The sequence below is a fragment of the Octopus sinensis genome, linkage group LG23 (genome assembly GCF_006345805.1).
Source record: "Octopus sinensis linkage group LG23, ASM634580v1, whole genome shotgun sequence".
Classification (NCBI taxonomy): domain Eukaryota; kingdom Metazoa; phylum Mollusca; class Cephalopoda; order Octopoda; family Octopodidae; genus Octopus; species Octopus sinensis.
The window spans coordinates 19,322,362-19,347,695 of record NC_043019.1 but is presented as its reverse complement, the minus strand read 5'-3'; the positions used below and the strand labels follow the sequence as shown (position 1 = coordinate 19,347,695).

The 25,334-nt window shown below is 39.2% G+C and overlaps 1 protein-coding gene across 2 annotated transcripts in view; it reads right to left on the bottom strand.

The window, feature by feature from the left end:
• Positions 1–407: 407 nt before the first annotated feature.
• Positions 408–25,334, bottom strand: part of LOC115223553 (glutamate-rich protein 3-like) — a 71,848-nt gene continuing 46,921 nt past the window's right edge. Inside the window, exons 7-12 of one of the 2 annotated variants that reach the window (XM_036512649.1) lie at positions 24,014–24,188; positions 21,194–21,380; positions 19,892–20,073; positions 9,296–9,425; positions 4,448–4,701; positions 408–2,227 (exon numbers count right to left, since the gene is read on the bottom strand). In XM_036512649.1, coding sequence (XP_036368542.1) covers positions 1,776–2,227; positions 4,448–4,701; positions 9,296–9,425; positions 19,892–20,073; positions 21,194–21,380; positions 24,014–24,188 — 1,380 coding nt within the window. In that variant the 3' untranslated portion in view covers positions 408–1,775. The remainder of the gene's footprint in view (positions 2,228–4,447; positions 4,702–9,295; positions 9,426–19,891; positions 20,074–21,193; positions 21,381–24,013; positions 24,189–25,334) is intronic. The other variant, XM_029794190.2, reaches the window with a different exon arrangement.

Sequence of the window (25,334 nt, the reverse complement as noted above, 5' to 3'; positions counted from 1 at the left end):
ATAGAATAAACTGTTGGTTTTTCAAATAGCAAATTAAAACTTGAAATGAAAACATTGAAATGAATGTATATTAAATTATCATTAACGAAAACAGAGGTGAGAGTGAGTGAGAGACTGTTGCAAATGAAAACGGAAAATTTCATCTGCAATGAATTAATATTGTTTATTAAATCTCCTCCACGGTGAATGCAATGAATATGTAAATTTGTGGTAGAAAGTTCAAATATTCAATAAACTTCAGAAATCAGAATTACAGGAAATTTCTTGGAACATGAATTTATTTTAAAAATTTCCAGAAAGTCAGACCTTTAATAATTGCTTTCTTTCAGTAATTGTTATATACCTAATTAATAAGCAGCTTTTCCATTATAATATAGATATGTATATATTCATATATTATTAAAAGAATAATTAACAATGTATAACAACTAAATTAAAATAATCAGATACTAATAAAATAATACAGTATATATATAGACATTCACACATGCATCCATACTTTTACATACTTACATCCTTACAAGGTAAAGACAAACACACCTGTATATAAATAGGTGCACCTGTAAAGATATTCACTTTACATACTTACACGTGTGCGTGTGTGTTACATGTCTTTTGGCATAATATGTTGGTGTAAGATGTAATCATCATTGAGAAAACTGGTAAACTGCAGCTTTTGGACGACATCCTCTTGTGTTCTGAGTTGCATCTCTTGAAACTCAGGCCATTATAATTGTAGTGACCCCATGGTTGACCCATTGAAAACCTAAACTCATCGACACTATTGTTCATACTATACAATATAAAATAAACTAAAGAAGCCGTTTAGCCCATACTTTTATGTTCTGAAATATCTCTAATATGTTTCTTTGCTTATTAAAATTCAGGTAATTCTTTATAGAATCTTAAGTAATGGAACTCATAAAATGGTCTGTATAAGACATTAAAGTTGATTTATTAACCCACAATTTTTATACCAGAAAGAGAGAGTGCTCACACAATCCACTTTTTTTGTACTAGAAAGAAGACAAGGCTAATCTCTTGAAGAATATATATATATATATATGTATACTTTCTTTTGTCTGTAGAGATTTATATTTATATATATATTTTTTATAAAATTTTAAATAATAACATTCTTATTTTTGCTGTCTCTTGCATAAATGATTCCATATCCTTCAGTACTGAAGCACTGTCAGACTTGGAACAATTCTTCAAGAATGATTAAATTAAAAACAGGGTTAAAATAGCCATTTGTCAGGTAAATTCTATGGCAAGGTTTCAGTGACTGACAAACAAATGGTAATGCACACAAAGAAATGATCTATTCAGTGTTTAACAAAGTAATGATGTTGTTTGTAGTGATGATGTTGTCTGCAATGTTTGATAAATATTTAGTGCTGTGTTACATGTTTGACAAACAAATGAGGCGCTACATGTTCATTGTTTGAAAATGATATTAGATTCTATATTTTACAAACACATAATATTTTGTGCAGTGCTTTATATTCTGCATTTGGGTACAAGCATGGCCATATAGCGCTTACGTAGTTTACTTTGCAATCATATAGTTCCGAGATGCATCAAAGTACTGTGGTGTGCCTTAGGAAAATGTCTTCTACTAAAGCCTTGAGTCAACTCAAGCCTTGTGGTAGAAATTGGCTGGATGGAAACTGTTGGATACACTTTTAATTATAACTGCAATAAAACCATCGTCTGCAACCTGATAAAAAGGTTTTGCAGCTTCCAAGGGACACAGCTTCAGCAAGGGTTATTCAAATGGATTGATGACCTTGAACACCATCACCATCAGCATCCTTATTCTTATCAGCAGCTTGTTCACCAATAACAACAGGTGCACCTTTGTTTGTTTCGGGTTCCTCTCGATCTTTATGAACCTCTTTTCTATCTTCTGATGTTACCTTTGCCATGTCAGTAGCACCAGCAAATATTGTAGACGATGTGGGAGTTGTTGTTCCAGTAGATGTCACAGCAGCCGGTAATGTAGAAGATGTTGCTGTAACAGTTGTCCCGGTTGCAAGTCCTCTCGGAGGTGAGATATCTTCCTCAACAATTTCATCTCCTTGGTCGGTTGATGGTTGTGTTACATGGTTCTTCTGCTGGTCATCATTGATTGCTTCTGAGGCATTTCTGTCACCTTCCTTTGCCAACAATGTCTCTCTCACCTCGGTCCCATCAACATTTTCTGTGTCTGCTTTTTGAAAATCTGTAAATGGTACAAAGAGTAAAATACATGAAAACAAATAAAAAGCACAAATATAACAAAACACATTTAAAAAACAAAATGCATGGCATAGAAATACTAAGAATAAGAAAAGAAAATTTAAATGAGCATGAAAAAAAAAAAAAAAAAAAAAAACGGAAAGTTCACGAAAAATATCTAGAAAAACATTTTAAAATGTTAATATAAAACAAAATATTAACAAGAATAAAAATATAAAAATAAACGATGAGAGAGAAAATAGGATTAGATAATTTTTTTTAATTTCAAAATATGGAAAATATATTCTAAAAGAAAAAGAAAAGCAGAAATGTTATAAAAAAATCTGTTAATCTCTTTTGTTAAAAGAGAATATGAAGATGGAATGAAAAAGAGAAGGAAATATGGAAAAAGAAAATTTTCAATTCAATTATTCAGGAAAAATTGTTCCAAAAGAAGAAAAGCATAAATTAAAACTGTTGAGATGCTTTCATGTAAATAATATTAGATATTATAGAATCCAATAGGAAACACAAGAGAGCAATAGAACCAACAGGACCCAATCAGGCAAACTCTAATTACTAATTACACTACACAGTGATGGACACAGTAAATGGTTTCTGTTATTTTAATTCGCACAATGATTTACCAGCCCTTTAATGCTGACTGCAAAGGACATGTGAGATGTTGACAGATATAATGGTTGTAGTGGATGATAGGTGCACATGCAGACCTGCCTGGGATGTTTGGTTGGACATTGCAATTGCTGTAATGTCTAAACAAATCACCCGGCCCGTGGCAGTTGATACTTCTCTGAACCATGTCAGTGACTTAACAATAACGACAGTACAAAGAAATATACATAGACTACTGAGAGAAACTTGGGAAATGAAAATTGTGCAGGAGTGGGTCAGATGTGCATTGACTTCAGCATATGAAGGTCCAACAGTCAATACTACAGCTGTTGGGTCACCCACACAGATGATTGGCTTCCATTGCCAAAGTCTTGCAAAGGACCAGCCACACCTTTTGGAAATGCTGTAGAAGGCGGTTGGTGCCAATATTTACCACAAACTCAATGACCAAAGTAACTCAGGCTTTTCTATTAATGTTCTCCATGTCCTCAGTTGCCTTTGCTATGGCTTAGAGTCCAACCCATCCTGGTAGGCTAAATGTGCACCTGGGTACCAAATCAGGAATTTTAAAGTCTTTGTGCATACATATGTGCATATATATCATGCAACCAAATGGCCATTCACTTTTTTGAGTTCATCCGCTTTTTGATGGGTTTTCAACCTCCTTTTCATGTGTGTTTGCTAGTTGTAAAAAACACCCTGCTGACAGTATCATTTACTTTCAGTCTTAGATATATGAGGGGGTGGGGTTGAAAAGTTCCTGGTTTTGTGTAAAAGGTAAAAGAAAATACAGGAGGATCAGTTAATTATGATATACAAGGGGGGGGGGGTTACATTTTCACTCTTGAAAGTCAAACATTACTTCTCCTATCAACAAATCACTCGCTTGCTTCGTTCCGTCAAAGATGAGTGAATTACTTGAAAAATTAGTAATTATTAGTGACCAAAAGTGCATCTAGCTGTAAAACAATACCTCAATAATATGTCTAACACATGCTGGCATGGAAAAGCAGAAGTGAAGCAAATTATATACATATAGATATAGATAGACAGGTAGGTAGGTAGGTAGGAAGGAGGTAGAGTAAATCCCAGCTGTTTCCTCTTGAAACCCATCTGTTTATTGCATTATCGCAATCGATATGTTGCTCCAGTTGCCACTGTTAGTCAAAATGTACAATAAAATTGAGAATTATGGAAAGTGGAAATATTCTGCTATTATTCATTCTCTCTTCTATGTGTTTCCTTTTCCAGTAGGAATTACAAATAGGAAATTCTTTACATGTCTACCTAACATGTAAATCTTTGTGATTCCTATTGGCAAATGAAACACATGTAATGGAGAATAAACAATGCCAACAAACATGCACAGATTTAGATATACACACACAACACAATAGAAATTAGCTGATAGTGTGTAAAAATGAAGATAGCATTTGGGGTTGTATCAATAAAGGACCACCTTGTATCATGTTAAAATTAAGGACCATTTCATGTCATATCAGCTTAGGGATAACTTGAAACCACCCAGGATATATGCACCCTGTTTATTTTTTGATGTTTTTTTTTTTAATATTTTGGTGAGGAGGCTTACCTGTTCTACTTTCACCATCATCAAATGTTGTATCAAGAGCAAGTGGAACATCAGAGTTTGAAGTGGACTCTTTTTCTACTTCATCAATGATACTTTCGTTGTCAGCAACACTAGACTCGTCTTCATTTTTTTCTTCTTCTATTTCTTCACATTCATCTTCTTCATTATCATAATCATCTGTTTCTTCTGCCTCCTCCTCTTTCTCTTCTTCATTGTCAGCATCGTTGTCAAAGTCATCCTCATAGCCAGCCTCTGTGCAGCAAGCAATAAACAACGATGAGGATGAGGATGAGAGATATTACCACTACCACCAACAAGAACAACAACATTTCTCCTTCCTCCACTACCTCCACAACAATTACAACAACAACTCTCCAACTAAATCCATCATCATCATCATGATCATCATGATCACAACCACTAATACCATTTACTAAACCATCATCAACACTATCACTAACATTACTATAGATACTGCAACTCAACATACGCATTATACACATATACATTAAATGTAAACACATACAGTTCATGATTTATAGGCACAATATATATATATATATAAGCCTGGTGCAGCCATCTGGCTTGCCAGTCCTCAGTCAAACCGTCCAACCCATGCCAGCATGGAAAGCGGACGTTAAACAATGATGATTATGATGATGATATAATTATAGATATTTACATGGAACATATATACATATATGCTGTTTATGTACATACATTAAATGTATATACACATGCATATGTATATATATAATTTCAATTCATGAGAAAAAATAATTTACAAAGATATCATTGACTCTGTTATTATCTAGTGTAACAATTTTAAAATGATAATAACAGAATCAGTAATAGGTGAAGGATTAAAATTACTCAAAGGACATACTAAGCATGTCTACCTGCTGGAAATAACAGTCAAAACTCTTATTTAAATCACCAAAATATATTTAATAACAGTTTCATTTGGCTGCATGCAACTTAAAGTCTTGTGAGCTCCTAAGATTAACCTAACTCTTCCAGTAAAGGTAATTGAATAGAGAGAGTTGAAGGTAGCGGTGGGAGGTTGGGCTGTTACTGATCAAGGCAGGTCACATGGTGTTGTTGAGATTAGTATTGACACAATAACAACATGAGAGAGAGAGAGAGAGAGAGAGAGAGAGAGAGAGATTCCTAGGATTCCTAGGATGGCTGGACAGGACGTTGGTGTCACCACTGTTTGGGAAATGAAGAGAGAATTGTTAACAACAACATGTGTGTGTGTGTGTGTGTGTGTGGTACTTATCTGGTACACGTGTATTTGCTGTGTGTGTGTTTATTGTATATGTGTGCCTGGGGGAGCTGGCAGCATTGGTTTACTGGTGTGTGGTGTATCAACTGTTTGTGTGTGTGTGTGTGTGTGTGTGTGCATGTATACAGGTGTGTTGGTATTTATTGTGTGTATGTATGTGTTTATGGAGTTTTGTATGCATGTATGAGTGTGTGTATGTATGAATATGTCTGGGTCATGCTTATCTTTGTATGTGTGTGTGTGCATGTCTGGTGTGCCAATGTGTTGCGTTTGGTGCCATGCAGTGGCAACAGCATGATTAAGGGCGTAACCAAGTTTGTTGTTGGATTAAGGTTTGGCAGGGCTCTGGAGAAAAAAATAAGACAGAAAGGAAAGCAATGTATACACATACACACACACAGACATGACAGAAGTAAACAGACGCCCTTATAATCATTAAAATTTCCTTAAATCTGAAGTTATACATTCAGATTATTTGTTAGTTGTTATAATGAGAACATGTGATATTTAGTAGACATACTCTTTGCATTTTTCAAGGCAACGACCCTTTTAGCATGTTACTGATCAGATGATCACACGTGCGGAATTTCTTACCAAGTTTCATGCAGTAATCTCAAAAGATCTGGCTTTGAAGATGCTTTCTTGTTCTTTTTACCAAGTGTCCTGTCCATCATGTCCAAGAAGTGCTTAATAGGGTTCATATCTGATGATTGGCTCGGCCATGGAAGCTTTGTAATGCCATTCTTTTCTGACAAATCTTGGGTCATTTTAGCTGTTTGACAAGGAGCCTCATCTTCCATAAATAAAGAGTCTTCTTTAATCATTTCCCCCTGAAGAAGATTGGAAGGAGTTCTTTCTTCAATATGGACACATATTTATCTGAGTTTATGTTTCCCTCACACTCCACCAGCTCTGATCAGCCATTGCTCCCCAGACCATCAAAGAATAGCTGCAGTGTTTCATTGTTGGCTGCAATCTTTTCACATCAAATTCTTGATCAGAGCCTCCAGACCCACATTCGACCACTGTCAAGAAATACAGCAAATTTGGACTCATCAGAGAATATGACAGTGTTCCAAAATGCTAGTGGCCTCTCTACCATCTCACTAGCCCAATCTTTTCCCCGCTTGATGTTGGCTGGTTGAAGAAGTGGCTTCCCTCTTGCTGCTCTGCCATAGTAACCAAGTTTGTGGAGATACTTGACATCTGTTCTTGGACTGACATCAACTTGTTCTGCCATGTTAGAGGCCTTCCAACGAGCATTATCTTCCAAACTTCACTTAGTAAAGAGAAGGGTCCTGTCAGAGGGCCCTGCCTGATCTGGACGAGGTGATGCAGACTCCTTTCCCTCTCTGGTGAATTGCACAATCACTCTATTAACTGTAGAAAGCAGGTTTCATGTAATTTTACACTGATTATGTCCACCTTCAGAATGACCACAATATGGCCTCTTTGAAATTCAGACAGTTCCAAGGTTTCTTTTGTACATAGCATGATTAAACAGTGATATATAGAAGCTGAACCATAGAAATGTCAATTAATAGAAAATATGAACCTTTACAAGTTAGGATAAACATAAAACAATGTTTTATGGGGTGTCTATCTATTTCTGTCACGTGTGTGTGTGTGTGTGTGTGTATATATATATATATATGTATGTAATGATCAGTTAGCTGTTCGGCTTAAGCGAGGCAGGGTCGTTGTTTATTTATAATACATTCAGGCCTGCTGATGATTACGTAAGTATGAAATCACTGTGATACAGGCCTATATATTTTTAAATGTCTTACTTTGAAAAATTGCATTCGGTGGGATTAGTAATATTTTTGGTAGAAATGACTGATTGTCCCTCTTAGCGTTTGGCAGGTATATATAATGCCTCCTGGCATGTATGTATAATTATGCCCTCTATATATAAATTATATATGTATGTATATATTTATATACTCACTCATATATATAAAGACAATCATGGAAGATTAGAGAAAATACTAGAAACTGGAGGGACTGGATGGATCCATTTCTAGTCTGTGCCGTTGCTTATGAGGTAGTCATGACTTTGTGTGATTGTTGTAAAACAGGTGTCACTATCATACATGCAGTGCCATTTATTTCCAATATTCTGTGAGAACAAGTCCGGCCATGAGGGAAATATTACCTTGCTTGGAAACAGACAAGAGTTGGTGACAAGAAGGGCATCCAACCGCAGACAAGTCTGCCTCAACAAATTCTGATCCATGCAAGCATCAAAAAGTGGACATAAAAATGAAGACGATGATTTGCAAATGGGATAGACATGAATTTTTATATTTAAAGAAGATGTAAGCCAATGAGAAACCTCTTTATAGTTGTTTGATCTGCTGGGATTAGCAGTTCAAATACTCCTGAACACTCCAAAGAAAGACTATATTGTATAATATACAAAAAGACAAGATGATAACAGCTAGAATGACTTTGATCATAGGTCTGCTCCATGAGAGCTGACATGGGGTTAAACAACATATTTATATATAGTATATATACACTGGCTCCTGTGCAGGTGGCACGTACAAAACACTATTCGAGTGCGGTCGTAGCCAGTGCTGCCAGACTGGCCCTTGTGCCGGTGGCACGTAAAAGCACTCACTACACTATCGGAGTGGTTGGCGTTAGGAAGGGCATCCAGCTGTACAAACCTTGCCAGATCAGATTGGAGTCTGGTGCAGCCATCTGGTTCGCCAGACCTCAGTCACATCGTCCAACCCATGCTAGCATGGAAAGCGGATGTTAAACGATGATGATGATGACAAACATAGATTATAAATAAACATATCTATATAACTGCAAGCAATTCAAAGTGAACACTAAACATATTAACAAACACACCAGACTTTCAGCACTGTTCCCACCAAGTGTGTACACATGCATTCACACACACACACACACACACACACACACACACACATGCATAGATTTAGGTGAAATCTGAGAAGTCTATGGGTGTTGCTCCCCACCCCTGTCCTGCCTCTCCAAACTAAATGATGGTTATTTACATTGGTAAGCGGCTACACCACATTCACATATTGTTGTCTGGGCCATGCTCAAAGAGGACCTGTCTATGATCAAAAGGGTTCCAACCACGACCTTCCTGTCTTTTATCATTATGCTTAATACTATTTCTAAAGTGCTCTTTCTGTTATTTAAGATGGCAGGAAATGCTTTAAAGAAAACTTAGCTGCTATTTCTAGCAAGACGGGTAATCACCAACAGGTTCACTGGTTTGGTGATGAGAGGGGTGGTGGGGAATGCAGAAAACCTCCACTCCAGTACATTACTTATTCTATCAACCAGTGAGAATTGAAAGATAAGAAAGGACAGGAAGATGACCCGATGATAAGAACAAGAGATCAACCTCAGTGCAAGATGTGAACATAAGAAATAAAAAGACACTGCAAAATGTCAGAGGGAAGTGACCAGTTCAACCTTTGGCCTTGGCATAATGTGGCACCACCAAGTTTGCTATTTCGGGCTGTGTCTTTCCCAAACCGTTTCTTTTAAGTATAGAAGAATATTACGACAACTTACCTTGGTTCTCCTCTTTTTGAACCTCATCATCAGAATCAGCAACATCTATGGTGACTGATGCTGTATCATCGTCCCATGGTATTGTATTTCTGGAGTGGTGGTCATATTTCTGCTCGTCTTCATGTTCTACAATTAGGAAATTCAACAGTACAGTGTTGATAGCCAATGTGTGTGTGTGTGTGGGGGGGGGGTCGCTACATGTTCTCTTAAACTGCTAGCGATGGGAGCCTCAAATATCCCTCAAGTTCCACCTTTCCATCTTAAACAAGGAAAGACAAGATTAGGGAATGTAGTTCTACCCCTAAAATGTCATGAAGCTCACCACTGGAACGCCTTTGATCATGAGTCTTCTCGGTCAGCTCTGACCCAGGACTAAACAACAGTCCAGTGGAAATGAGTTCACAAAACAACCTTTACATGCTAAACCTGTTAGAATTTTAGGGAGGCACATTTGAGGCTGTTCAGATCCTTCTTAACTTCTATTCTTCCATCTTAATGAAAAGACACATTGCATAAAGGGATGCTGGTTGTACCAGGCTTGCATCTAGAATGCCTTTCATTCTAGTCTGCTCAATCAGAGATGGCCCTGGGCTAAACAACAGTTTAGTACTAAGAAGCCTATATAAGGACCCTTCTGCAATCAGTCAACTTGCTGGAGATAACAGTCTCATTCCTCAAATCACACCCTGCCATCTTTAGCAAAAGTATGAAACACTGGTCCCAGATTTATTAAATGAAAACAGAGGAGCCAGTCTTGAAATGCCCTTGACAATAGGTTTGCTGGATTAGGGTTGACCTGGAGTGAAAACACGAAGAACAACAGTACAGAGCAGAGCATGTACCATGCAGTAAGATCTTTCCATATGTATATAGATGATGAAGGGTAGGTTGGTAGTATCAGACAAAACCATTTCAAAGATATTGAAAATTCATTTACTCTGTAGATATTTCCATACTGTGTTTGGAAGGAACAGTTAATCCTTTCCATACCAGAAAAATCTACCAGCTCAGATAACACTGGTCAACAGCCAATTTTCATCAGGGATATTATATGCTGTTTTATATGTAGTTTTGTCCACAGATTTCAAAAATGTAATCGGTTTCCTTCTATCAGGCACAGTTTTTCTGATGAGATAAAAGAGGTATATAACTCCCATCAGCAGTATCACTACACTTAAACGTCTTATACAGGTAAATTCTAACTATGTCTTGACATTGCAAGAACAGTCCTGATATATTTTGTTATGTCTGTAATTCATTTACCACCAAAAATCTTAATTTGTGCCATCACAAGTGAAATCAAGAAGATCTACCAGTTATATTTTGGCTGCTCTCTTGGGAAACAAGATAAGAGTTGGGTCCCACACATCATCTGCTCAGCTTGTTCAAATGGACCAAGGGACTGGCTAAATAAGAGGAAGAGAGCAATGCCATTTGCAATACCTATGATATGGAGAGAGCCAAAGAATCATTTCTTGGACTGTTATTTCTGCAACATTAGTAATGTATGTGGGTTTACTATAAAGACCAAGCATAAGATTGTGTATCCCAACTTGGAATCAGTAAGAAGACCACTACCATACAACGATGATGATTTTCCCATTCCAATACCACCAGAAATGGCCTTCAGATGTCTGACGAAGATGCATTTCCTGAAGAAAATACTACTGGTGTGGAAGACACTGAAGTGGATGCAGATTTCAAGATTGAAAATGAAGACGTACCACAGAAATTTTCTCAAGGAGAGTTAAATGATTTAGTTAGAGACTGGTCATTGTCGAAGGATAAAGCTGAACTATTAGCATCTCGCCTACAAGAAAAGTGTCTGCTTAAGAAAGATGTTTGTATTACTCTTTTCAGGAAGAGAAATTGGGATCTGACTTCATGCTTCTCTGTTGATGGACCACTTTGTTTCAGTAATAACACTGATGAGTTATTTCACTGTTTGTTCCAGCTGAATGGTGCTTATTCATTGATTGATCTAAGAGAAGCCTCAAGGCAGCATTACTACACAACGGCAATAAGAAACCATCCATTCCCATAGGACATTCAGTGCACGTGAAGGAGTGTTATGAAAACATGCAAGTACTCCTCAATGCCATAAAGTATACAAACTACAGCTGGAAAATGTGTGGAGACTTGAAGGTGATTGGAATGTTGATGGGAATGCAATCTGGGTGCATGAAATATTGTTGCTTTTTATGCCTATGGGACAGTCATGAAACTAACAAGCACTATGTGCAATCAGAGTGGCCTTTGCGAAAATCATATGAGCCAGGAGTTTCTAGCGTCCAGAGTAAACCACTTTTAAATCCAGAAAATGTTCTTCTTCCCTTTCTTCACATAAAGCTTGGCCTCATGAAACAATTCGTGAAGACACTTGCCAGGAAAAGCTCAAAAGGTTTTGAATATGTGAAGGCCAAATTTCCAAAAATCACTGAAGCAAAACTGAAGGAGGGTGCATTCATAGGTCCGCAGATAAAAGAACTCCTGAAGGACAACCACTTCCTCACAGCACTGGATGAGATTGAGCTTAAAACCTGGGAATCCTTCAAATGGCTCTGTGAAAATTTCCTAGGCAACAAGAGATCTCTAGAGTTTAGAAATGGAGTGAAATGTCTTCTAGAATCCAACGTTGCAATGGACTGTTGGGTCACTAAAAGTCCATTTCCTTGATTCACATCTGGACTTTTTTGCAGAGAACCTTAGAGCAGTGTCTGAGGAGTAAGGGGAATACTTTCATCAAGATATTGCATCGATGGAACAACGATATCAAGGATTTGGGAATGCAAGAATGTTAGCTGTTGGATGTTATACAGGGATGAACCTGAGACAAAACACCATAGAAAGTCCAAATCCCAAAGATTTTAAGTTGCTATGCATTTGAGTGTATTCTGACTTATTTGTACACAATAATTTTAATTTTGTACAATAAAAAGCCATGAAATCATCGTATCTTGTATTCAATATACTTTATATAGACATGCTTTACGTATCCTATAAGTTAAAAGAGCAGGTATCATTAACATGAAAATGTGACCTGATAGAGGAAATCAGACTTCAGATTCGTAATCAGCATCAAAAATTAACCCAGAAAAGTCAATCAGCAACTCTGATGATTAAAAAAGTTTCATTTTGTTGACCAGTGTAATTAAATCTCCTCTTGGTTAGGCAACCTGCCACCTATCACATGGGTCTTTTCCTGCAAGGAGAATTTCAACTTGGTGCAATAAGCTAACTATTCACTGTATTGTCGTCACTGCTGGCGCACCGTAGCCAACTACTATTTTGCTCCTGACTGAAAGCAAAGTGGACTTGTGTTGAAAGTTAAGTGTCTTGACCAAAGAATCAAAACAGAATGTTTCCATTCTTCAAGTATTTAGAGTTAAGTTAGCATTGTTAACTCAGGAAACACAGAGATTTCCAAGTGTACTCATCACAAACACAATGTAATACTGGAAGAAGATTTGAACCTTAATTTCGAAGCCTGTTAATCCATAAAAATGAATTTCTAGCATAGAATAGCTGGCTGAATCAACCTTGGTTAATTATTGGTACTTATCAAGCTAATGACGAAGTCTCTACGCAGCCACTTGAACTATCAGAAACAACAGTAAAATACTGTTTCTTTTTTTTTTTTTTGTTTTTGCTTTTTGTCTTGCAAGTTACTTGGTGACTCTTTCAGTGCAGGGGTCATTTAAAAAGCATTCACACTGTAAAGGGGTTGGCATTTGGAAGCACATCCAGCTGTAAAACACTCACCAAAACTGACCTCGCCTGTGCTTGAGCCATGTAAATTGCACTCAGCCCATTCTGCTGGGTGGTTGGTGTTAGGAAGGCATCCAGCTGTAAAATTCCTGCCAAAACAGTTGCAGAAGTCTGGTGCAGGCTTCTGCCTGGCTGGCTCCTGCCAGCATGGAAGGCGGATGTTAAACAATGATATATATATATACATATATACACCCTAAAATCACCATCCTATGGTCTTAAAACAAGGAGAACATATTGGGCAATATAGCCCTAAAAATCTCCCAAAACACCCTAAAACAGAATGGTCATGGCTGAAATGCTTTGGCATATAGACTTGCTAAATGAAAGCATCCCTGGGGCCAGATAACAGCAGGCACTAATTTTATCAACAATAAAGAAGTGAAAGACAAAGTCTATGTTGGTGAGATTTGAACTCAGAATGTAATACCACAAAAGACAGTACCCCACAGATTCAACACAGATCACTTGTTCCTTCACTATAATGTTCACTTTTTACAAAGGGACAAGGACTTTAATCTTCAATGAGTATTCATTAAATTGTCCCTAATACTTAACTAGTAAATTAGTTTATAACCTTCTGAAGGATAACAGACAAAGTTAAGGGACAAAAGCACTATATTTAGTGGTCTACTGACTCTGCCATTCATCAGGTTCCCATAACTCATCACAAATGATAATTATTTGTAGCATTGACACAAGGTCAAAGATATGGAGAGGTAAAATTATTTAATCAAGTGTATGGATGACTGCTACTTAGGTTGTCAACCCCTAGCTACAATATCAGCCATTCTGTGGAATCGGCTTGTAAAAAGAATGTTAAGTGATCCTTCCAGTTGGAGAATCAAGGTATTACCTTGGGTACCCTCTCTAGCCTTCCATGTCTGGATTATGTGAAAGTCCAAACTGCAACAGAACACACAGAAGTATCTTACATATTCCCCATGGCTGCTACAGTGTTACAGCAACATTTTAACCCTTCCAGTCATTTCTGTCACTTTGCTATTGATATTTCACTATCAAGATTCTGGGCGTGACATTAAGCTGCTGCTGCCCTCAATTTCCTCACTGGTAGAATGTTATTGCAGTGGCTTGAGATGGAGTCTCAACAGACACCCCATACTTCAGTGTAGCCTTGCCTACATCAGGATAGTATGGAGAGGAGTAGCAATAGCCTGATGCTTTATTTCTGCTATTGAAAGGCTATCATGAAAGCCGATTGGCCTTGACCTGATGAAAATGATCAACCACCCCTTATAATAAATAATGTATGGCAGTTTGTCCATCAATCTACTGACTCCACTAATCACTGCTTTTTACTAACAGATTTCAAATAAAATTATAATAATTTCTAACCCAAATCCAAGGTCAGGGAATCTGGAACGAGGGACAGTGTGAAATTAACTGCAATATTTAACTGGGACTGATTTTACATTACTTTGTCAGAATAAAAGGCAAAGTCAAACTTTACAGGGATTCAATATCACAGAAGGTTTTGTCCAGTTTTGTCTCTAACCAATATCCACCACTTTAAATAATGATTTTCATTATTAATCAATTAAATTACTAAATAATGATTTTCATTATTAATCAATTAAATTACTAAATAGATAATCTCGTTAAAAATGGAAAACATATTTATTAATCCTACAGGCCCTTATTATTTCATATAAGTTTTCTCCTCTTGGAGGAACGCTCGCGTGGATGGATAAAACTTATCGCGGGGAACTTCGTACTTCTCTCTTTCTTTCTCCCTTTCTCCCTCCCCCCTCTTTTACATTGTCTGTCTTCCTTCTCCTCTTCCGCCTCTACACTATTTGTCTTCCTAGGCCTTTAAAAGCTAGCTCCCCAAATATACGGTCTCATTCCTCATTTGGAATTTCTTCTGCCAGTTTCACTTCGAAAACGAAATGATTTCAAGATAAGAAATTCAACTCAAATTCAACCCGTATTCTTCTCACCATTCATGTATTTCATTCGATGACCATAGTTGTGCTTTGTTTACTATTATTATTTTCAGCTTCGCCTCGCATTACATATGTATAATTTATTAGTTATTATTGTCTATCGATCAGCCCCTCATCTCGCTTAAAAGTGGAATACATATTTAAAATCTTACAGGCCCTTATTTATTTCATATAAGTTTTCTCCTCTTGGAAGAACGCTCGCCCGCGTGGCTGGTTAAAACTTTTCATGTATAATTCACTAGTTATTATTGTCTATCGATCAGCCCCTCATCTCGTTAAAAATGGAAAACATATTTATTAACCTTATTATTTCAGAGGAACGCTCGCGTGGATGGATAAAACTCTTCGCGGGTCGCCCTCCCTCCCATCCCCTCCACCGATACAGGAAGGCTTGAGAAATTTCTCATCCTTGTTGTCTCCCATTTTCACTTAGTCTTACGCTGCCCCCAACGCTACAGGAAGCCCCAAATTTTCTCATCCTTGTTCTCCCCCATGTACACTTCGCATCCCTGTTGTCTCCTATGCCCATCTGTTCCTCTTTCCATAAAGGTAGTGGTCATTCATTGCAAGATATGCTTGGTGTAACGTACGCGGTTTGAACTTGAGCTTTATTGTTTGTCTATGAATACTGCCAAACGCGAGTTTTCTTTTCAGGTTCATGATACTACTAGGTCCATTGCCTCCCACTTCCTCAGGGTTGGCACCCTCAACGTTGGCACACTGAAAGGCAGATCTGGTGAGATCGGCGAATTGCTTGAACAGAGGTGTGTAGATATATGCTGTATTCAAGAGGTGAGGTGGAGAGGAGGTTCTGCTAGGTTCCTCATGGGTAAAGGACAGAGGTATAAAATTTTCTGGGCCGGGAATACTGAAGGAGTCGGGGGAGCGGGTATGCTTATTGCCGAAAAATGGGTAGATAAAGTCATCGAGGTAGTCAGAGTATGTGACAGAATATTGAAGATTAGATTAGTGCTCCATCATAGTTTAGCAACTATTATATCGGCCTATGCCCCTCAGCCAGGGTTACCCGATGGACAGAAAGACCGTTTCTATGACACCCTACTGCAGACCACCTCATTGACGAACAACAGGGACCTTCTCTTTGTGGCTGGTGACTTCAATGGGCATGTTGGACGATATGCTGAGGGCTTCTATGGCGTTCATGGAGGCTATGGTTATGGTTCTCGCAATGAGGAGGGAACCAGGCTGCTGGAGTTCTGTGATGCGAATAGTCTTATGGTTTGCAACACTAACTTCAGGAAACCAACAAGCCACTTGGTCACCTACCGTTCGGGCCAGCATACTAGCCAAATCGACTACATCCTTGCCAGAAAAAGGGAAAGATGGCTGCTTATGAATGCCAAAACCTTCCCAGGCGAAGTATGTACCCCACAACATAGAATGGTAGTCAGTGACTTTAGGATCAGGACTAAGAGGACGACTAGAAGACGACCAACATGGAGAAGAAGGGTCTGGAAGCTTAAAGACCCTGCTAACGGACAGAGATTTAGAGACATGTTACTTGAAGCCTTCGACGAAATAGAAGGGGGCATAGCTACACATGGAGTAGAAGATAACTGGGCGTTTCTAAGGGACAACCTGCTGAAAGCCACTGACCAGATCTGTGGCTGGTGCAAAGTCCCCACAAGACCCAAAATAACGTGGTGGTGGAACAATACTGTTGACAGGGCTATTAGACAAAAGAAACAGGCTTGGAAGGACTGGAAGAACGGTGGTAGCAGGGAAGTGTATCAGACTGCAAGAAGGGAAGCTAGGAGGCAGGTTTATTTAGCCAGAGGGGAAGCAGATAGGAAAAAATTTGCCAATGTCCTGCGCCGTGAGGATGAAAGACTTGAGGTATTTTGTATAGCAAGACAGTGTGTGAGAGAGAATCGTGACGTGGTAGGAGAAAAATGTGTTCGCACGGATGACGGCTCACTTGCACTAAATGAGGATGCAAAGAAAGAGGTTTGGAGAAGCCACTATGAAAGGTTGCTGAATGAGGAAAATGAATGGGATAAAGAGAGTCTGCCGAATGTTGACCCAACAGAGGGACCAGCAATCCGAGTTGACAGTTCCTTAGTAGATAAGGCAATTAAAAGCATGAAAACAGGGAAAGCCCCAGGCCCATCAGGAATTACTGCAGAGATGCTCAAAATATCTGGTAGTGTCGGCTATAGCCTAGTCACCCGTATAGTTAACCAGGTGATACACGAAGGAGTCATTCCCAATGACTGGTGTAGCAGCATAATAGTCAGCTGCTACAAAGGTAAAGGTGACGCCCTAGATACAAATAACTACAGGGGTATCAAGCTGCTGGATCAGGTAATGAAGGTTACGGAGAGGGTTATAGCCCAACTAATTAGAGAGAGAGAGTTAGCCTAGATCAGATGCAGTTTGGGTTCGTGCCAGGGAAAAGTACTACTGATGCTATTTTCCTTGTAAGACAGCTGCAAGAGAAATACCTAGCCAAAGACAAGCCCCTATACCTGGCTTTTGTTGATATGGAGAAAGCCTTCGACAGGGTCCCCCGATCCCTTATCTGGTGGTCAATGAGGAAACTAGGGATAGATGAATGGTTAGTGAAAGCTGTACAAGCCATGTACAGAGACGCTGCTAGTAAGGTGAGGGTTGGCACCGAGTACAGTGAAGAATTCAGGGTAGAGGTTGGGGTCCACCAAGGTTCAGTCCTCAGTCCCCTCCTATTTATCATAGTCCTCCAGGCAATAACGGAGGAATTCAAGACAGGATGCCCCTGGGAGCTCCTCTATGCTGATGACCTTGCTCTAATTGCTGAGTCTCTATCAGAACTAGAGGAGAAGTTTCAGGTATGGAAACAAGGTTTAGAATCGAAGGGCCTTAGAATCAACCTAGCCAAAACCAAAGTCCTAATAAGTAGGAAGGTAGACCAATCACAAACGCCTTCAGGTAGATGGCCCTGCTCGATCTGTAGAAAAGGTGTAGGTAGAAACTCTATAAGATGCACCAAGTGTAAGCTATGGACACATAAGAGGTGCAGCAATGTCAAAGGAAGGCTAACTAGGAAGATGGGTTTTGTATGTGGCAGATGCTCAGGAACAATTAACACTGAAAATGCTCTGAGACCAACTTCCGTCACTTTCCAAGGAGAAAAGCTAGAAGTAGTTGATAGTTTCCGTTACCTAGGTGACCAAGTCAGTAGTGGGGGCGGGTGCGCTGAAAGTATAACTGCTAGAGTAAGAATAGCCTGGGCAAAGTTTAGAGAGCTCTTACCCCTGTTGGTGACAAAAGGCCTCTCGCTCAAAGTAAAAGGCAGACTGTATGATGCATGTGTACGTACAGCCATGCTACATGGTAGTGAAACTTGGGCTGTGACTGCTGAGGATTTGCGTAAGCTCGCAAGAAATGAAGCTAGTATGCTCCGATGGATGTGTAACGTCAGTGTTCATAATCGACAGAGTGTAAGTACCTTGAGAGAAAAGTTGAACCTAAGAAGCATCAGTTGTTGTGTGCAAGAGAGACGTATGCGCTGGTATGGTCATGTGATGAGAATGGCTGAAGATAGTTGTGTGCGAAAGTGCCACACCCTGGCAGTTGAGGGGACCTGTGGAAGAGGTAGACCCAGGAAAACCTGGGTCGAGGCGGTGAAGCACGACCTTCGAACTTTAGGTCTCACCAAGGAAATGACCAGTGACCGAGACCTTTGGAAGTATGCTGTGCGTGAGAAAACCCGGCAAGACCAGTGAGAAGTCAAAATCAAAATCAAACCAATGGAAGTATGCTGTGCGTGAGAAAACCCGGCAAGACCAGTGAGAAGTCAAAATCAAAATCAAACCAAATTGAGGTCGATCAACATCAGGGCCCCCGTGCAGGTGACACGTAAAAGCACCATCCGTTCGTAGCCGTTTGCCAGCCCTGTCAGGCCCCCGTGTCGGTGGCACGTAAAAGCACCAGCCGTTTGTGTTCATTGCCAGCCTGGCCTGGCGCCCGTGCCGGTGACACGTAAAAGCACCATCCGTTTGTGGCCATTTGCCAGCTCTGTCTGGCCCCCGTGCCGGTGACACGTAAAAGCACCATCCGTTCGTGGCCGTTTGCCAGCCCTGTCTGGCCCCCGTGTCGGTGGCATGTAAAAGCACCATCCGTTCGTGTCCGTTGCCAGCCCTGTCTGGCCCCCGTGCCAGTGACACGTAAAAGCACCATCCGTATTGTGGCCGTTTGCCAGCTCTGTCTGGCCCCCGTGTTGGTGGCACGTAAAAGCATCATCCGTTCGTGTCCGTTGCCAGCCTCGCCTGGCCCCGTGCCGGTGACACGTAAAAGCACCATCCGTTCGTGGCCGTTTGCCAGCTCTGTCTGGCACCTGTGCGGGTGGCACGTAAAAAGCACCCACTACACTCACGGAGTGGTTGGCGTTAAGAAGGGCATCCAGCCGTAGAAACACTGCCAGATCTGACTGGGCCTGATGAAGCCTTCCAGCTTCACAGACCCCAGTTGAACCGTCCAACCCATGCTAGCATGGAAAGCGGACGCTAAATGATGATGATGATGATGATGATGTATAAAACTCAAATATAATTATTTCGTTTTTGGATTTGGTTTGCAAGATTCTTTATATGAGTTCGTGTGTTGAAGCATATTCTGTTGTGTCTGGGGAGAGTCATTTTCTTTTTGTGCCTTATTATTTAACACACTCACTGGTAAAATTTCCACCTTTGCGTCTTGACTCTTGAAGGTTGCAACGAAAAGATGCAACGAAAATTTTAGGAAAATAAAAATAAGAAAAAAAGTGTAAATTTTACCGGTGAATGTGTTACATTATAAGGCACAAAAAGAGAATGACTCTCCCCAGACACAACTCAAATATAAGTAAAGAAATATAACCTTCCTGACTTGATGGCATCTCTTTTGACTGGAATTTAGTTTGTTTTTTCCTAAGACTTCTGCCATCAGGTTCATCTAGCATACTGTCTCTGTGGTCAATCTGGTGAAAGGCAGATTCCGGGGGTTTACCATGGGACGTTTTCTTCTGTTTCTTCTGGCGTAAGTCCTTGTTTAATTTGCACCTTAAAATCAAACCACAAGTATCACGAAACTATGACAAATACAGTTATTATCAAAACACTGTTTCAAATGCTTGGAACATGACCAGTGAGTTTTTGGGGTGGGGGTGGAGGTAAGTCAATTACATCAATCCCAGTACATAACTGGTACTCATTTTATTGACTCTGAAAGGACCTCAGCAGGATATGAACCCAGAGCATTAAAGATGGACAAAATGCTACTCAACATTTTGCCCAAAGTGTTAACAATTCTGCCAGCTCACCACCTTAGTTATAATTGTAAATATTGAATTCTAATATACAAAAAAAAAACAGACTATTTTTTTTCTGAGATGGGAGAGGTGCAATCAATTAAGTAGGTCCCAGTAATTGTCTGATAATTATTTAATTAATTCAGAAAGAATAAGTCAAATTCATCTCTGGTGAAATTCCAGCTCAGAACATAAAACAAGATGCAAATAAGTATTACTAGGCATTTTCAGTCACTGGATTGTGGCCATGCTGGGGCACTGCCCCTTAATTGGTTTAGTAGAGAAAATGGAATCTGGGATTTACTTTACTGTTTTCTTTTTGCCAAACTGCTAGATTATGGGGATATAAACAAACCAGCATCGATTGTCAAGTGGTGAGGGCAAAGACCTTGGTCAGCTTGGAGCTATAGTAGAAGATTCTTGCTCAAGGTACCACACAGTGAGACTGAACCTGGAACCATGTGATAATGAAACAAACTTGGCTCCAGATACTGATCCTTCTACACAAAGTGTTCAATACTTACACCAATTCTGCCATCCAGTTTCAGGAGTATGCTCCTGATATTTATTGATTCCCAGAGCGATAAAAGGTAAAGTCAACCTCAGCAGGGTTGTGACTAAATACAGTAGGGTAATTTCGCTAATGATCTACTGATTTTGTCATCAACTGCCCTCATCATCATAATGATGATAATTTTATTACTTTGACATCAAGAAAATAAATTTGTTAAGGAAGAAGTACAATCAAGAAATGTGAAGTCAATTGAGTAAGATTTGAGCTTCACATTTTAGCTTGCTGTTCAATTGCCACTGCCATATCACCATTCTTTGAAAGACAACAACAAAAACACAAAAATAAAACTCGTTCTAACCTGGCACAAGGCATCGATCCCTTCACACTGACCAGAATGAATTGGCCTTGTGGTCCACCAATGATACCACCTCTATGGTGCCGATATTCACAGCAGACACTAACTCGCAAGTGTAAAATACCATCCAAGTAGACACTGAGGCTGAATGGGAAGTTGATATGGCGGTGAGATATGAATGTGAAATTTTCTGAAATGAAAACCAGATGAGATACATTTTTACTGATTTTCTTGTTGACTAAAGGAAAAAATAATAAAAATAATAATAATAATCCTTTCTACTAAAGGAACAAGGCCTGAAATTTAGCGGGATGGGACCAGTCAATTTCATTGAACCCAGTGTTTCACTGGTACTTAATTTATCGACCCTGGAAGGATGAAAGGCAAAGTTGACCTCAGCAGAATTTGAACTCAAAATGTAATGGCAGACAAAATACTGCTAAGCATTTTGCCTAGTGTGCTAATGATTTTGTCAGCTCACTGCCTAATTAATAATAATAATGGTTTCAAATTTAGCCACAAGGGCAGCAATTTTGCTGGAGGGTATAAGTCGATTACACCAACCCCAGTGTTCAAATGGTACTTATTTTACCAACCCTGAAAGGAATTTGAACTGAAAACATAGTGAAGGGCGAAATACCACTTAATATTTCGTCCAGTGCGCCAGCTTGCTGCCTCCATGAATAATAATAATAATACTAATAATAATAATAGTGTTAATTGAGAAAGAAAGCAAACGATGCTGGATCATAGATATAGCTCACCCAGCTGACAACATGGTATGCGATGAGGAAGAAAGGAAAGTCGACAGATATAACAGGTTAGCTTGGGAGGTCAAGCAGTTGTGGCTGATGGAAAAGGTGGTAGTAGTACCAGTAATTGTTGGAGCCCTGGGAACAGTGAGTAAAAATCTTGAGAAATACGTAGAACAAATAGGGGCTGCAATAAGCAAAAAACAGTGTTGCTTGGAACCACTTGAATACTTCAGATGGTGCTTGAAAAATAAGCAGTGTTACCTTAGTTCACTAGTAGTGAACAGCTGGCATTGTAGTACATCTCCAGCATTAGAAGCTGTGCAAAGACAATAAATAATAGTAATAATAAAGTAATAATTATTATTATTATTTCAAATTTTTGCCACAAGGGCAGTTAGGGGGTGGTGGAGATGAGTTGATTACATCGACCCCAGTATTCAACTGGAATTTATTTTATCAACCCCAAAAGGATGAAAAACAAAGTCGACCTTGGTGGAATTTGAACTGAGAATGTAGTGGCAGGTGAAACTGGTACTTTGTTTTATCAACCCTGAAAGGAATAAAAGGCAACGTTGACAAAATTTGAACTGAGAATGTAAAGGGGGACGAAATGCCACTAAGTGTTTTGCTCAGTGAGCCAACCATTCTGGCAGCTCATCACCTTGCCATAATAATCCTGACCATCTTTTCTATCGGAGGCAGAAGGGGCCAGACATTTGGAGGGAGGGAGAGTGTCAATCACCCCAGTGCTCAATGACGTAGTAAGGATTCTGCTTGAGTTCACTACCTTCCCAAGCCAGAGGGCCATAAGGTTGGTTTCCTCGGTTCTGTGGCATAAATATTTCCTCCTATTCTGTCACAGGTTTCCTTATTCTTGTTCAAGAATCCCAGTCCAGGAATTGAAACCATAATTTTACAGTCATGAATGCAACATCCTTGCCACTAAGCTGCACACCTCCACTAATGATGATGATGATGATGATGGTTGTGGTGGTAGTGATTATTATTATTATTATTATTATTATTATTATTATTATTATTATTATTATTATTATTTAGGCACATGGCCAAATAAATTGAAGGGAGGGGGATAATTGACAATATAGACCTAGTTCTTGATAGGTACTTTATTTTATTGGCCCCCAGAGAGATGAAAAGCAAAGTTGTTCTCAGGAGGATTTGAACTCAGAATGTAAAGAGAAAAAGTAAATACTGCAAGGCATTTTGTCTGAGAGTCTCCTGATTCTGCCAATGCATCATTTGATGTTTTCCTACTTTGGTATAAGACCACACATCAAAGTGAAATCATTTATATCAACACTTCTCAAGTGGGTTCTAAACCTCCAGATTTCCCAGTTAAAAGTTTTGTATAATGAACTTATTGTATACAGTGTCCAGGTGTACTATAACTCATCAGAAACTGTAGCCAGAAGGGCATGAGCAGTAAACAGAATATGTACAGGAAGTGAACAGTGAATAAGTTAAAAAAAAAAATTCTGTCAGGTCTTTTTTTTTTTTTTTTAATTTATTCAATCGTTTAATTTGTAGAATTCAAAATAATTATTTTCAGTTTTAATATAATTAAACCCATGCAGGTGCCACATAAAAAGCACCCAGTTCACTCTGTAAAGTGGTTGGTATTAGGAAGGGCATCCAGCTGTAGAAACCATGCTGAAACCGACTATGGAACCTGGTGCAGCCCTCCAGCCTTGCCTACCTCCTGTCACATAGTCCAACTCATGTCAGGATGGAAAATGGATGTAAAATGTGGATGAGGATGATGATAATGACAAATGCAGTTCTGTCTCTTGCTGTCACATCCTGGATGATGTTCCACTGGATCAAGGCTAAAAGGACTGAGAAGGTGTCGGTCTGTTCATGACTATTCAGGCATCGAAAACAATGCTAGCAAGTCGTAAAGGCTTGCAAGTGAGGGCTACGATTTGGTTTACTTTGGGGTTTATTTTATTGAACCTGAAGGGATAAAAGCAAAACCAATTTGAACTTGTAACACAGCCATAAAATTAAACTTAAAAACAAAGAAGATTAAAAAGTGTCAGGTTTCTACCTTGGGGTAAAAGTTTGCCATGGTAAACGCATACAGTGTTGCCACCACAGTGTTGTTGCTGCACAACAACTTCAGTTTCACGAACAGAGTCGCTTGGCAATTTTGTCACATGTTTGCCCAAAAACTTCATGGTCACATTGCAGTTGGTCCTCATTCTGGCCTCAGCATTATATCTCTGCAACAGAATAATCTTAGTTTGAGATGCTTGGATTAATAGTTGTGTCTGTGTGATTGTGTATATATTTTTTGTATGCATGCAAGTAGCAGCAGCAGCAGCAGCAGTAGCAGCTTCTCCCCAGTAGAGCTATGAGCAAAGACTGAGCAGACCTTTGATCAAAAGTGATTTAGCCATCATTGTCCTAGCATTTGTTTCTTTCCTTTTAGATCTAGGCACAGGCATCACTGCACATGGTTATGAACATTCTGAGACCAAAATGTTTCAGGTTTAGTCCCAGTATGTCAGACAAGAGTCTTCTGATATAGCCCCAGGTTAGCCAATGCTTTGTGAGGGAATTTGGTTGATGGAAACTGTGTAGAAACTTCTCATATATGTGAATATTATCAAAGAGTTGTCAAAACTTTTTGACAACTGATGTTGGTTTGTTTATGTTCCTTATAATTTAATGGCAAAAAAGAGATAACAAAATAGATACCAGACTTAAAAAACAAGTAGTGAGGTCAATTAGATTGACGGCATCTTTAAGACAGTACTCCAGTAGTGCTGCGGTCCAGTGACTAAAATCAATAAAAGGGTAAAAAAAAAGTAGCTAATTTAAGATTACACTATTTAATGAGTCCATTGTTTCTTTTTGTATGATGTAATTTGGCTGCTATTTCTTGCAGGTCAAGTGATCACATAGAGATTCCCTCTTTGGTTTATAGATGCATTTAAACATTTGTATCAGATTCTGGATGACAACTCTTTTCAACCTGCAAGATTTAGATTATTTTAGCAGTGTACATCTTGGTCACCAGCCTATTGCTAGGAGTGCAAGGAGTCGAAAGAGGAATAAGTCTGGACCTACCAAACCTCTACACAGTCCTGTTGTTGAGTGTGGGAGGAGTCAAGAGAAGAGAAACTCTGGACCCATTGTTATGTCTATGCTGGTTCATTATAATTATGATGATAATGTGAGTGATAGTTACTCTCAGCATCTGTTCTGCATTTCTGCTGCTGTTGTGGAAGATGAAAATCTTGATTGTAACTATGATTATATTGACAATAAGAATGTTGTTGCTGATGCTGATGTTGATGATGCTGATGTTAATGATGATGATGATGATGAGGAGGAGGAGGAGGAGGAGGAGGGGAGGGGGAGGC